Below are 15,091 nucleotides of genomic sequence, written 5' to 3' on the forward strand. Positions count from 1 at the left end.
TTTTATTTCTTCTCCATGGATTTTAATACCTACTCCGAATTTTTCTTTTATTTCCTTCACTGCTTGCTCAATATACAGATTGAATAACATCGGGAGGAGGCTACAACCCTATCTCACTCCCATCCCAACCACTGCTTCCCTTTCATACCCCTCGACTCTTATAACTGCCATCTGGTTTTTGTACAAATTGTAAATAGCCTTTCGCTCCCTGTATTTTACCCCTGCCACCTTCAGAATTTGAAAGAGAGTATTCCAGTCAACATTGTCAAAAGCTTTCTCTAAGTATACAAATGCTAGAAATGTAGGTTTGCCTTTTATTAATCTAGCTTCTAAGATAAGTCGTAGGGTCAGTATTGCCTCACGTGTTCCAATATTTCTATGGAATCCAAACTGATCTTCCCCGAGGTCAGCTTCTACCAGTTTTTCCATTCGCCTGTAAAGAATACACGTTAGTATTTTGCATCCGTGACTTATTAAACTGATTGTTCGGTAATTTTCACATCTGTCAGCACCTGCTTTCTTTGGGATCGGAATTATTATATTCTTCTTGAAGTCTTAAGGTATTTCGCCTGTCTCATACATCTTGCTCACCAGGTGGTAGAGTTTTGTCAGGACTGGCACTCCCAAGGCCGTCAGTAGTTCTAATGGAATGTTGTCTACTCCGGGGGCCTTGTTTCGACTCAGGTCTTTCGGTGCTCTGTCAAACTCTTCACGCAGTATCGTACCTCCCATTTCATCTTCATCTACATCCTCTTCCATTTCCGTAATATTGTCCTCAAGTACACTGCCCTTCTATAGGCCCTCTATATACTCCCTCCACCTTTCTGCTTTCCCTTCTTTGCTTAGAACTAGGTTTCCATCTGAGCTCTTGGTATTCATACTAGTGGTTCTCTATAATGAGTTTAATTAAATTAATTTTCTTGAAAACTGCCTAGTAGCAGAGAATATTCATTGTTGTAATGGATAACATTTTGTTGAATGAAATGAATTCCGAGCAACCTAGTTGAAATGAAGCAAAAACATGAACATATCAAATAAATTTAATATTTAAAAATTACAGTGTAGACATCACGTGAGTGGGAGGAGAAAGGTGTCAAAATTAAATGGAGGTACTCAGAGAATAGTCATTACTAGACCTCCAGCTTCAATTTTGTCACCATGGTCACCAGATCAGCTACAGTACTGTTTATCAGTCCTAAATAATAGATTCACAACTGTTCATCTTTACTGAACATAATTTCCTCCTCAGGTTCACAGTACCAGTGCAAAATTTGCTTTCTTCTGGGGCGTATAATGAAGTTCTTCCCTTACTGTTTCTGGATTGGTCAGATTTCATACGTGCACTTGTTCACCACATATAGGAAGTTAAGTTTTGCCAATGCCTTACTTTGACTCGATATATGTACCTTTTTAATCATCAACTAGTCACCTTCACCAGGGTGATTTCCCTAAATCACTCCAGGCAAATGCCGGGATGGTTCCTTTCAAAGGGCACGGCCGACTTCCTTCCCCGTCCTTCCCTAATCCGATGAGACCGATGACCTCGCTGTCTGGTCTCCTTCCCTAAACCAACCAACCAACCTTCACCAAGTTTCACCTTGCCGAGCTCAATTATGGACCACAAATTGGAATCCATTGAACCATATTCATTTGACACAACCAGGAAGTGCATTTCACTCCATTTAATTTGTCAGTGCTTTGTCTGTCCTCTATCATCCCTGTGTGTTTTACTGATCAGCTCACTTTTGTTAAAGGAACACATTTCCTGTGAAATTCATGAATACAGTTCAGCATCAGGTAACGTTTTCCAAATGTATTGCAAAAGAAATACTAAATCGGAATTGACAAATGTTTCATCTTTGCCAAACATACAAATTTTAGAATGCTGAATTGGAACGCAGTTTTCTATTTTTTGTTTTTTTAATTAGTAGACCTGGACTCATAACTGTTGCTGGAGTAGAATAAAATGGTTGTACCACACTCATTAATCTTTATTGAGAGAAAAAAAATTTGTACACATGGAAAACAGAGAAAACTGAACTTCTTTTCAACAGAACAAAGTCTACTTAATTCCTCATTGTGTTTTGAGACATCAAAGAAAATCCAGCGATGACACAAAAAAAGGAAAAATAAAGGAACTTTTGTCCACTTGCTTAACTCTAAACAGTTATGATGTAAGATGAGACATCAGTGTTCTTTGACAATGAAGAAACAAAAGAATACTTACATGCATCTTTTGAAGATACCATTTTTACCATTGACTACATATATTTATTATACATTTTTACCAATGACTGTGCCTGTTTACTGTAAATTTTTGGGACTTAGAGGAAATAAATGCAGTCAGTGGTGGAAAATTTTTCTTCAAAAAATCCATTGCATCTGTAGACCTAAATCAATTATAATTATTTAATTATGTGCAGTTTCATGTTTTCCCTGTGAATCGACTGATTCTCTAGGCTTCAGATGTATTGCCAGAGAAATACAATTTCTTTCACTACTTTAATTACCGGCTCTATACATTCCTACCAACTTCAGAGGGAGTCAACTGTCTGAAGTTACAGCACACATCTCGCCTCATAGAAGCATAAATGCTAGATGCATTAATGGTAGTGTCACTGTTGTATTTTTCAGAACTATTCAAAGAAAGAGCCATATTCCACAATTTTTCCATTCTGAAACCACTGTCACAGTTATTTAAATTCTTCGCCTACAAATTTCTACACCTTCTTACACAGTAAAATTGCCCCCCCCCCCCCCCCCACCAGAAGAGTGATGTTGACACCAGTTTTTGATAATGTCATACATCATTGAGGGGCTAGTGTTCATACATTGCTTTGCCAAAGCCAATTTATCTGAGGGTAAGAGCTGTTTTTTTAGTCAATGTTCTGTGCATTTCTTATGAATTAATTGCGTTGCCTGTCCAGTATATTACAGTATACACTCACAGGGATCTTGTAAAAACTACAGAGTGGGTCGATGCAATAGTAAGACACATGACACATCTTCAGCAAGATGGTGGTTAAGATCCCCACCTTGTCATCCAGATTTAGGTTTTCTGTGGTTTTCCCCACATCACTGAAAGTCAGTACCAAGGCGATTTATTTGAAATAGGATAGTCAGTTTCCTTCCTCAGTCCAAACTTGTGCTCTGTCTGTAATGACCTGACTGTTAATAGAACATTAAACTCTGATATTCTGTCCTTGTAAACCTTACCTGTACAGATTATGAACTGTTCTTATGTCCAAGAAGTCCTTCTGTCTCCAGTTGAAGGCAAAAGATCAATTTGCATTCCATAGTCATAAGGTTCCGGCCTGTCTTTGAGAAAATACTTTATATGGTGGGAAATCCCTGTATTTCAACCGCTACATTTCATCTTTCTAATTCTACGTTATGTAGTATCTGTAGCACTTTGCAAATCTGTTCTTGAGAATATCCATTTACTTCAAGGCCTCTTTATGTGTATAAGCTCATCTTGTCCTTGTTAGCAGCACTATGCGCTCTAGGCACTAAAGTTACAAAGACACTCATAGTCTGGGAAGTATGGTGGGAACCATTTACTTCACACGTTTGTGTGGATTGGCCTGCAATACAGTGTGTGTACCAAGATTTCATAATCTTTGCAACAAACGGAAACATTAAAGACTGGAAGAGAGTTGTTTATTATTTCCATGGTAAAATAAATATTTTCATGGTTGAAAACTACAAAATTAGTGTAACTTAGTCTTTCCACACTACAAAAGTATCATCAGTATACCTCCGTAATACTGTGTGTTTCAAACCTCCAGATTCCAGTACCTTTTCCTTTGAATCATAAGAAAAAGCTAATCAGCAGAAAGGCTTATCTGTGGTGACAACCATACACTTATTTTTTAATCTAAGACTGAAATTTATGGACAGACTGACGTTATTAAGATCAGGTGGATGTTTCTCAGTTTTGCATCTGAGTGACTTGCTCCCTTCCCCCTTCTTGAATTTTTCAGCTAACTCAAATCAGTCCACTTTTATTCCCTGAAGGAGGAATGTTGAATGTAATTTTTTTAATTGATCCACTTTATCATAAAGCACAAATTACTTTGTGTTCTATTATAACAGGTACACACACAATCATAAACCCTTCACAGATAGAGCTTAATTATTCTGAATTAACCAAAACGTTCTTTGGTATAAACTTTCTGAAAACCAACCTATCATAAAGTGATAATTACTGTGTGGACAAAATAAAGTTTACTGTGAAGTGACAAAAGTCATGGAATTCCTTCTAATATATTGATGGACCTCTTTTTGCCCAGCATATTGCTGCAACTTGATGTGGCACAGACTCAAAAAGTCGTTGGAAGTCCTGTGCAGAAATATTGAGCAGTGTTGCCTTGGTAGCTATCCACAATTGTGAAAGTGTTGCTGGTGCAAGATTTTGTCCATGAGCTGACTTGTCGATTCTGTCCGATAAATATTCGATGGGATTCATTCTGGGCTCTCTGGCTGATAAGATAATTTACTAAAATGTCCAGAATGTTCTTCAAACAAATCATGAACAATTGTACTACTGTGATTCTTCAGTTTCTCCCGGCGTATTTGTTGCTCGAACAGTCCATGGGTATACTGCCGGTTAGTGTCAAACGAGCACAATATTTCGGCGATCAGACATGTCGCCATTGTCAGGTGCTCAGTTCGTCAGCGCACCTGATGATGGCGACATGTCTGATTGCCGAAATATTGTGCCTGTTGGACACTATGAACCGGCAGCATACCCGTGGACTGTTCGAGCAATTGTACTATTGTTGCACAGTGACATGACATTGTCATTTGGGAACATGAATCCCATAAATGGCTGAACGTAACCAATTACAAGTCAGTGATCAGTTCAGTTGGATCAGAGGACCCAGTCCATTCCATGAAAACACAGCCGACACCATTATGGAGTAACCACCAACTTGCGCCTTGTTGACAACCTGGGTCCATGGCTTCTTGGAGTCTGCACCATTCTTGAACCGTACCATCAGCTCTTACCAACTGAAATTACAACTCATCTGACCAGGCCAGAGTTTTCCAGTTGTCTAATATCCAACTGATAACCTGCCAAACCCCGTGTGAAAGAATAAATAATAATAAAATGGAAACAAATATAACCTGCCAAACCCCGTGTGAAAGAATAAATAATAATAAAATAGAAACAAATATCAATATCACTATGAAATATCAATATTATAGAGGGAAACATTCCACGTGGGAAGAATTACATATAAAAACAAAGATGAGGTGACTTACCGAACGAAAGCGCTGGCAGGTCGATAGACACACAAACATACACACAAAATTCAAGCTTTCGCAACAAACTGTTGCCTCATCAGGAAAGAGGGAAGGAGAGGGAAAGACGGAAGGAAGTGGGTTTTAAGGGTGAGGGTAAGGAGTCATTCCAATCCCGGGAGCGGAAAGACTTACCTTAGGGGGAAAAAAGGACAGGTATACACTCGCACACACACACATATCCATCCACACATACAGACACAAGCAGACATATTTAAACTCTTTGTCTTTAAATATGTCTGCTTGTGTCTGTATGTGTGGATGGATATGTGTGTGTGTGCGAGTGTATACCTGTCCTTTTTTCCCCCTAAGGTAAGTCTTTCCGCTCCCGGGATTGGAATGACTCCTTACCCTCACCCTTAAAAATCCTCTTCCTTCCGTCTTTCCCTCTCCTTCCCTCTTTCCTGATGAGGCAACAGTTTGTTGCGAAAGCTTGAATTTTGTGTGTATGTTTGTGTGTCTATCGACCTGCCAGCGCTTTCGTTCGGTAAGTCACCTCATCTTTGTTTTTATATATAATTTTTCTCACTATGAAATATTATGTATAAGGATGCATGGCCCTTACAGCCCTTTATAGCACATGAAGCTGTTGTGCATATGCAAAGTGCACTCAAGTAGGTCATTCATATTTCATGGCTGTACCAGAGGATGGTAGACACAGCTGCCCTTTGCCTTGGGAAGTATGAGTTTCCATATTTTGGAGTGACCTAACCAAGAATTTCAGGGACTAAATATTACCACGTATATAGCAGTCAACAAATAATGTATTTTGTTTTCTTCAGTTCCTGGATTAGGCCATTTGTGCATGTTATCCTTTCCATCTCTTCCTTAATTTTTCTGTTTTGCCTTAAGATTTTGTAACGTTTCGGTCTTTCTGGATTCAATGTCTGCAGGAGATCATTCCATCACTTTTTCCTCTAACTGTTGTTGTTCTCAGTGTCTGTGAAATTGTTTCATTCTTTGACTATAGTGGCCTTGTTTCTTATTTAAGTTCCACAATACATTTCCCTATATCTGTAAAGAAAAAAAATCACCTTGAACATTTGTGTTTCTTTTCATATTTTAGCTTTTAGATGCTGGTTGATTATTGTCTAATGTGTTCTTTAATTAGCAATAGTTTTAAGTTGGATAGGAGTTTTGTCTAGAAGGGCATTTCTTCAGTGCTGAGAGTTGCCATTTTTAGTTCACTATCTTTTAAAAACAGTGAGGTGGGTTTGTCGGGATGAACAGATTAGTTTTAGCTTCTGTATGAGTATAAATCCAATCTGTAGTACTGTCAGTCTGGATACTAAATAACAATCAAATACTAAATATACTACAATCAAATACTAAATAATGCAGAAGATAAACTTCATCTTTACCTCACATTTATTTGCTGACATTGGATTTGTAAATTTACCTTCACTATCACTATTGTCATGTTTCGTAAAGATCATGTTTCAAACTGACAATAAAAAGTGTAATGGGAATGCACTGTGATTACATGTGTATGCTAGCTTTCCTGCAATAACATTGTCAAACATTTTCTCAAAGTTGTGAATGGTAAATGTATTTTTAGTTAAATTCTGTTTGCTTTTAACAAGCTGACATAAAATGAATATTACACTGGTGGTGGAACGCTCACCTCTAAAACTTGTTTGTTATTTTGTTAGTGTATGTCCCACTGATATTTAACTGTTGAGAATTTTGGCATGTAGTTTGTAATATGTGGTATCCCTGGGGTTATTACAATAAGTTTTTTCACAATGTTTTATTTTGGTCTTTTTTCATTTTTTGGTATAATTTTTTTGTTTACAACATGTATTTTGAAATTGTAATGGACTGTCTTTTAAAGCCTTTCCTTCATGATTTTTTTACAACTTTAAATGATATCATCAACTATTTCGTAATTATTTCATGTCAACCATTCGTGTAACTTTTTAAGCTATTTTATCATTCTTCTGCATACCTATTGTTTGATGAGAGCAACATATACTGTGACAGCTGAAAAATAACGTGGAAAGAAAAGAGTGCAGTTTTTCAAAAAAGTGCTTTTATTTATATTTAATTATTTATTTCCTGTGATATTTTGCATAATTGCAGTATTAAACGAGCAACTTCTGAAGTAAAAATTAATTGAATTGTTGATTGGATTATATTTTGCTATCTACGTTAATGCATGACAGTATTTGAAGTTTCTTAAGGCAGTGAGTAACAAAACAGCAGATTCAAAGGTGTAGTTTCTTACATAATTAAAGCTTTTTGTTCACTGAGAATGACATCAAACGTCCAAAATATATTTCAGTTTGAATGTTCACAAGTCTCTGGAAGTAAGCAATGGTACTAATCTTTAATAGCTATAGTTTACATACTATGTAGTTTAATGTTTTGCTAATATTGCTGTTTCTGACATAACTGAAAACATTGATATCCTAATGAGTTGTTCTTACTCATTCAACGTATTTTTGAAAAATTTATATTGTCTGAAAAAATAAGTTATTCTACTAATTACAAAAGGAAGAATTTCAGTGGTGATTAATGTATTTGCAGGAGGAGAACAATACCCTTGTTGAAAGACTTATTAGGTATAAATCAAAAGATGCAGAGAAAATGAATGAAGAAAATGAGAATTTTGTCAGGTATGTATGCATTTCTTATAGGGAACCAGCTTCCTTATTATTGAACACTATTTATGTAATTGAATTTTGTGTATGAATGTGTCTAGACTGGCAGCAGTACTCAGCCAGTTACATTTAGTGTTGCATGCTCTTTTGCATTCATGTGTGCTTTTGTAAAGCTTGTAGAAACTTTGTGAAGTTCATAAGATATCCGTGCATTAATTAATTCAATGAAAGCTGATAATCTGATTTAGTTGAATGACATTGTAATTTTGTAAGCTTTGGCACTCGAGGCAGAATGCAACTAGTTGAACCCTGTGTCCAAAGTTCTTATCCATTCAAATACCGTTTTAACATTTGACTCGCTTCAGCCCATATATTCCTGTTAGTAGGAAAAACTTTCATTGCCTATATATGACCAACAAGAGGAAGGGAAGTAATGGCATGAATGTACTGGCCACCAGATGTTGCTCCAATGTCTTAGGCAGGGCTGGTATAAGGCATTTGAGAACTGAGCTTTGATAGTAATTTAACAGCCATACTTTTCTTCCTGAAACGACAATAAAATACATAGTCAGAGAGTGCTGGGTTAACATACATTTCCATTTTCTATGTGCCCCATGATCTAAATGAGTGTTTTACATTAAATAAGTGCACTGTTTCAACACTTTTTGACAGGAAATGAAACAAAAATATGGTAAAGACTTTTATTGTGTATAGTATATTTGTATGAAATGTATAATTATGATTCCTTACAGAGCTGGTTACATTGATAATGAACTGTGGATTTTTGCTGTGTCTCTTAAAGATTGATGGAATGTGCTGCTCTAATCTATCTTCCTTCCTGTCCTTTTGTCTGTGCAGTAGGCCAGCTGCTGTTCACTTCATAGCAAATAAAAGTTTTATCTAGTTTATTGTAGATTTACTGTCAGTTACTATATGTTGATACTTCCTCACAGCCGAAACCATCACCACCAAACACTCTGAGAGTTCTGCTCACTTTGCATGATAATGATATACAGCATGGTGAACAGTCCTTTTTTTTGGGACTCACCTTATCAATAGCTTTGTTTCTACAGACTACTTGTAGTCCATTCATCTTTACCTGTACAGTTAGCCTCGATGGCAGTGTCTTCATCAAACCTGGCTCAGAAGTTGGTGGTGGGAATAATTCATTGTCAGTGTTGTGTACAGAACAGTAAGGAGTGGTGGGTCACTGCTGTTCTAGGAAAGCTGGACCAGAGCAGAAATGATTAGGAACATAAACACAGTAAACAGAAGATTTACTTAACGTGTAAATTTCCAAGTGAAGAAAGACACTACAAATGGTGCCACAAGAAGGAGAGTCCAGTTCATATAACAGCAACAACAATGGTGTTGGAGCCACGACTAGGTGGCATCTGCACAGCTTCCTGTACCGAAATGGCTCTGAGCACAAGTTCGGTGAGCCACTGCTATTGGACCTTCTGTATTACAGTGGCAGAGAATACTTGAGGTTCAGAGCTGCTGGAGGTGTGGCTCAGAGAATGGGTTGGATCCACCAGATCCCGCCTGACTGTTATCGGCGTCAGATGGAAACTTGCAATTTTGCAGCTATGACGCCTGTAGCCTAGTATTGATATGTGATACCACAGTCAAAATGTAGTCCACATCAAAATTGAAGTTCAAACCCTTAAATTTCCCTTGGTTGCTAAATTAACTAATGTTTATGGCCAGTTCAAGCCTCATGTACTTCAATTGTGGACAAATAAAATGTAAAGCCACATACTACACTCAACTGAAATCCTACTGTTGCAGTCTGAGTCCAGTTACCTAATTTAGACATGCAGTCACAATTGTTTGCATGTGGCACACGTATAATTAACACAAGCACTGAATATAACTCTTCAAACACTGTCTTCCAGATGTAACAGTCATATCAATATGAAAACAATGTGCATAGTAAATATCTTTCAGAAGTAACATTATTTGTTGTCTGATCGTACTGTCATGATTAGCATTTGCAATTATTGAAAGATTAACTCTTTAATGGAAATAATTATAAGTTCGCAGTCAGTCACTGAATCATTGCATAACCTCCCAAGTGTGAAATTTAGGGTAAACATGGTACTTTTTCCAATTTGTGATCTTCACTAAATAGAGTGCAATACCTTATCCTGCATTGGCAGACATAGATCTTGCTCATTTCAGACCCCACCACAGATTGAACTAAAAGGACTTCCAACATGCCTCTGTTAAAAGTTTACAATAATTAAAACTGGAGTTGTTTTCACAGATTACAATTAAAGAGTTACATTTCTAGGTAACTGAATAGTGGATGGAGATTCATTTACACATGAACTTCCAGATACAGTAATAATTTCCACTGAATTATGCTGGTTAGTTGGTGCAAATATGCAATTCTGATCAGTAAAAATGTTTTATCTAAATCTGTTAATTACTTCAAAATCAACTGAGTGTAGCTGTTGCTAACTTATTATTGTCTCTGGTTGTATGAGTACTTTATTTCTACAGCTTTTTTTAAAAAGCTACTTTATTATGAAGTCAGTAATCATGTATTTGTTTACATATGAACAATGATAACAAAACTTTAAATTACTGATATTTTGTAATTAGCTTGATTTTTAGGCAAAGTAACTAGCTGATTATACTCCAAGTAACCAAAAGAATGTAATTGATAATAAAGTTGAATTTGCCCTGGGTCAATACTAGGGATTTTTAGGTATTGTGCACATGCTATGTAAATGACAGCACCAAAGACATCACAAAATTGAATAATAATAATAGTAATTTTGGGAGGAGAAAAACATAACAGATGAACTAATCCATCTGCTTTGTCACATACCCACTGTCCAAGATAATGCACAAGGTTTGGTCTAGCACAAATACTTTGAGTCAGTTACACTCCTGTAGGCTGTTATAATTACACCTTCCTGTACAGTAAAAAATGTGGTGTTTGATACATTTCAGAGATTTCCTGTGTCTAGGAAAGTAGATTCTGCATATGTACCCGCATTTCAAGTTTATAAGGTACTATATGAATGTAAAGTTAATGTATCAATGTGCCTGATGTGTGCATATATATTGTCTATAGTAGAAAGTTCAGGTTTGATTATTGTTGTTACTGTGACTTGACAAAATGCATTAGTAATGTCAGTGTGTAAACTATTTAATCAAATGATTAATGGAAAATCTCATATAAAGATGTGAAACAAATACTAACAAAGAGATAGAGGGACTGGCCAGTACTTACCTCAGCTCAGTACAGCCGATAGATAACACAAAACAGAACAGAAAATTTACATTCCTAGCTTTCGGAACTTTGTTCCTTCATCAGGAAGGGGAGAGGGGAAAAAAAGGGAAGAAGGGAAAGTGGATTTAGTTACTCACAACCCAGGTTATGAAGCAACAGGGAAAGGTAAACAGGGAGGGTAGCAAGGATCCTGTTTTGTGTTATCTGTCGGCTGTACTGAGCTGAGGTAAGTACTGGCCAGCCCCTCTATCTCTTTGTTAGTATTTGTTTCAAACTATGTAATTAGTCACAGTTTATTGGTAAATTTTGGGATCTTGACCCTTGTTCTTATAACACAGGTTTTCGTAGTAGTATGTGGTGTCAGTTCTTGTTTTAGAACGGTGGTTATGGGTTATAGCAGTATTTGTCCGTGTTTTTTCCTTTTTTTTAATTTTACAATTTGTAACTATGTACATATTTGTTTATTTAATACTTTTTGCTTTGCTATGTGCTTGTCATAGTCAGTGAAATAAGCACAGCAAAACTTTGGCAGTGTATATGTGACATGAGAAGCATGAGTAAACCTACTTATATTGATTACTGAGAGCCTGATGGACTACAAGAATTTTTTGGGAGAAGTTTTTGCGCTTTTATCTACCTCTCTTTTTGCTTTGTCACATTATTTATCCTTCAGAAAGAAAAATCAGGAGCTTGAAATAAGCAGTTATCCTAGTATCCATGCATGAGACACAATTTGTTTCTTCTTTAATCTCATTGGAACTTGTATTTATTCTTCACTTCATGATTTAGTGCTTTGCAAGTTAAATCTTATATTATTTGAAAATAGTAGTTGTGTGTGTAAATTTATTTGCAAATTTAATTGCCAGTAAAGTAGTGATCAGTCCTTTGTAAAGATCAATCTGTTGTACATACAGTTTTGTAATTATGGTCATTTGTGGGTCTCTTGTAGTTTCTTTCTAACATATTTATTTAGAAACAGTAGAGCCATCAAGCATCAATACTTTATTTACAGTGCACGTGCCATTAGCCCAACTGCCTTTCTGATACAATCTCTCAAATTCTTTGGGTAAGTTGAAATAAGCTAACTGCAGTAATAGTTTATTAAATACAGTTTTTCTGAGCTTTATGGGGGATCTCTCTTAGCTATTGTGTGTGTGTTAGTACTATGTATTATGGCAAAAGAAGACATTTATTATACACTGTGACCATCTCCAGGAAAGCATGCTATAAGTTGGAGAAATCACTTTTGTTCTATTATTGTGTATTCTGATAATACTTGAAAAGAGAATTGGTGATGTAAAAAGTAGAAGTATTTGGTTGTAGAACTAAATGTTCTGTGCATATTTCGTCACAATACTGGTTCCCTTGAAGTGTAAGAAAATCAGTTTGTTACATAATTACCTTCTTTTACTGCTTCCACGTGTTCTGTGGACTCTTAAGCCATATAGTTTGTTTCGTCCAAGAGATACAGCAGAAATTTAAAAATTTTAATTTCCACCCACACTGTTTATTACGTTCACTACCCTCCTTGTAAACTCTTTCCTTCCAACTTAAGGTATGGATTCATGGAGACAACCACTTACATTTAAAGTGTAAGTTACAAAGATGTTACGTGGCAAATCAAACTGAAATGTGCAGTATTTTCTTTTGGCAACCACTTTTTCGTGTCGTACATGGTTAGAAAGCAGCAGAACATGGTATCCTGCTTCTGTTCAAATATTCTTTATAGTTCTTAGGAACATAAAGAATAGTGCTTTTCCATAACACTGGACACTGCCATCCCCACTGACAAGGATGTCATTGAATGTGTCCATTTATCAATTGTTGATAGAATCCATATGTTAATATCAAAACGTAACTATAAATTTAGAATTAGATTTTTGGCCAGGAAATCACTATCGCAAAAGCCAAAGGAAACCGTCTTAAACTCTCTCTCTCTCTCTGGGAGGTACAGACATGGTACATAGTACATAACCTCAAATAAAATGCTTTGAACCTTATTCTGTATTGTAACTTTTGGCTTCTCTTCTTCATGTTTTTTCGTGTGTGTGTGTGTGTGTGTGTGTGTGTGTGTGTGTGTAGGCGCGCGCGCGCATGTGCGCACGCGTATGTGTGTGTGCGTGTGTTACAAGTTGATGCATGCAGAAGCTTCACTGTTGACACTCTTCATGGAAGTGTGCAAATAAGTTTCATGTTACTGTGTAAAAGTTCTTATATGTGTGTGTGTCATAGTAACTGTAGAGTATGTTTTACTGTCATATGCTTTTGTGTGTTTGCCAGATTTGAAATAATCAACAGAAATGCTGTCTATTGTTCCATTTGTACTATTAAATAATGGCTGTAACTTCAAAAATGTAGTTCTGGTACAATTAATAGACACTGGAAAATCTAATGTGAAATTTCTTGCTGTGTTTGGTTTGCTTCCAGCTCTTACTTAATCTGACCTTAACTGATGTATAAATCTTAAGTACTTAATTGGGGCTTAAACTCCTGTCTTTACTGTGTCCACATTTCACACCAGATTTCATTGTAATCTGTTCAGTCCCACAGAGGGCCTGCTGCATACTGCAATAAATTGTTTATATTTTTCACGATGGAATGACATTTCAACAGGTTTCTTAAAGAAAAATTCTATATTTTAAATTGCAGTTAAGTGTTACTCTGTGTAGCAAAGGTGTTTCACATTCATTCGTCTTTTTTATTCTATCCTTATACTAATTATCACTCAGATCTGAAGATAGTGGATACTGCAATGAAGTATTTCCTAAACATCTTTTATTGAAGTTGCAGTCAAGTCTTTAAAGGAAGCACTTGACAATTCATGAGGACACAGTATGCCAATATTGATAATTTTTGAGAAGTGCATATGGGGCCTGAAGATGCAATATTGAGTTGCCAAAACTGATAGTGAAAACAAAATAAAACAACTTCTCAATTTGGACAGCTGTTTGGCTAATTTCTTTGTTAAATAAATGAAGGAATCTAGTGGGCATTGGGATTTCTTGTACTTTGTCCAGGTCCAGCATCTGTGAATTACAGAGGATGGTTGTAAAATATCACATGAAAATGCAAGAATGAATTGCTCATGAGTTCCAAAGTGCTACAAGCAGACCAACTAACACAATGACTGTGAGTAGGGAGTTCAAAAAAATGGAGTGCAGTGGTCAAGTAGCTCCTCAGAAGTCACACATTTCTGTAGGCAGTGCTATGTAACACTTGAGGATTCTAAAAAATCACACCGCATAACAGTGGGTGATTGCAATTTCACGATTTGGATTGACAAATCATGCAGTAACCTGTGGCAATCAGATGGATGGGTTGGTGTTTGTGAATGCTAGGAGAATGTTACCTGTCATCGTGTGTAGTGCCATCAGTGAAGTACGGAGGTGGTTTTATTACAGTATGGGATTGTTCTTTGTGTTTAGGATATAGTCTGGCAAGAAGCAGCATCAGACAGACAGTGGTTTGTGGAAAATAACATTCCTGAAATGGACTGCCCTGCCCAGAGTCCTTACCTGAACCCAATGGAACACGTGTGGAATTAGTTGTATTATCGACTTCACTCTAGAGCACAGCATTAACATCTGTATCTTCTCTGGTTTCTGCTCTTGAGGCAAAATGGCCTGCCATGCCTCCACAGATATTCAGATTCGTCTTTGAAAGTGCTTCCAGCAGAGTTCAAGCAATCATACCCCTTATTAATGTCCACAAATGTGTGTCTGGATACTTTTGATGAGACAACATTCTACCACACCACAGGTCATTAGTAAGTAAATCCTCTTTGCCGGTATTATTGAATGAACATCATGAAAGGCAGAGACTTACAGAATAAAAACATAGCCATAATTCACTGCTGTTAACCAGAGATAACTCTTGTTAATTTCTGGTTATGTGCTAACAAGATTCTTTTATGTATACTAAAAAGTTGGCATTT

The 15,091-nt window shown here is 36.5% G+C and overlaps 1 protein-coding gene across 3 annotated transcripts in view; it reads left to right on the plus strand.

Annotated features, from left to right (window-relative positions):
- Nucleotides 1–15,091, plus strand: part of LOC126416628 (autophagy-related protein 16-1-like) — a 113,083-nt gene that overhangs the window by 51,812 nt on the left and 46,180 nt on the right. For 2 of the 3 annotated variants that reach the window (XM_050084388.1, XM_050084390.1), the window contains exons 4-5: nucleotides 7,837–7,925; nucleotides 12,170–12,223. In XM_050084388.1, coding sequence (XP_049940345.1) covers nucleotides 7,837–7,925; nucleotides 12,170–12,223 — 143 coding nt within the window. The remainder of the gene's footprint in view (nucleotides 1–7,836; nucleotides 7,926–12,169; nucleotides 12,224–15,091) is intronic. The other variant, XM_050084389.1, reaches the window with a different exon arrangement.

This window comes from Schistocerca serialis, chromosome 8 (assembly GCF_023864345.2).
Source record: "Schistocerca serialis cubense isolate TAMUIC-IGC-003099 chromosome 8, iqSchSeri2.2, whole genome shotgun sequence".
Taxonomy (NCBI): Eukaryota; Metazoa; Arthropoda; class Insecta; order Orthoptera; family Acrididae; genus Schistocerca; species Schistocerca serialis.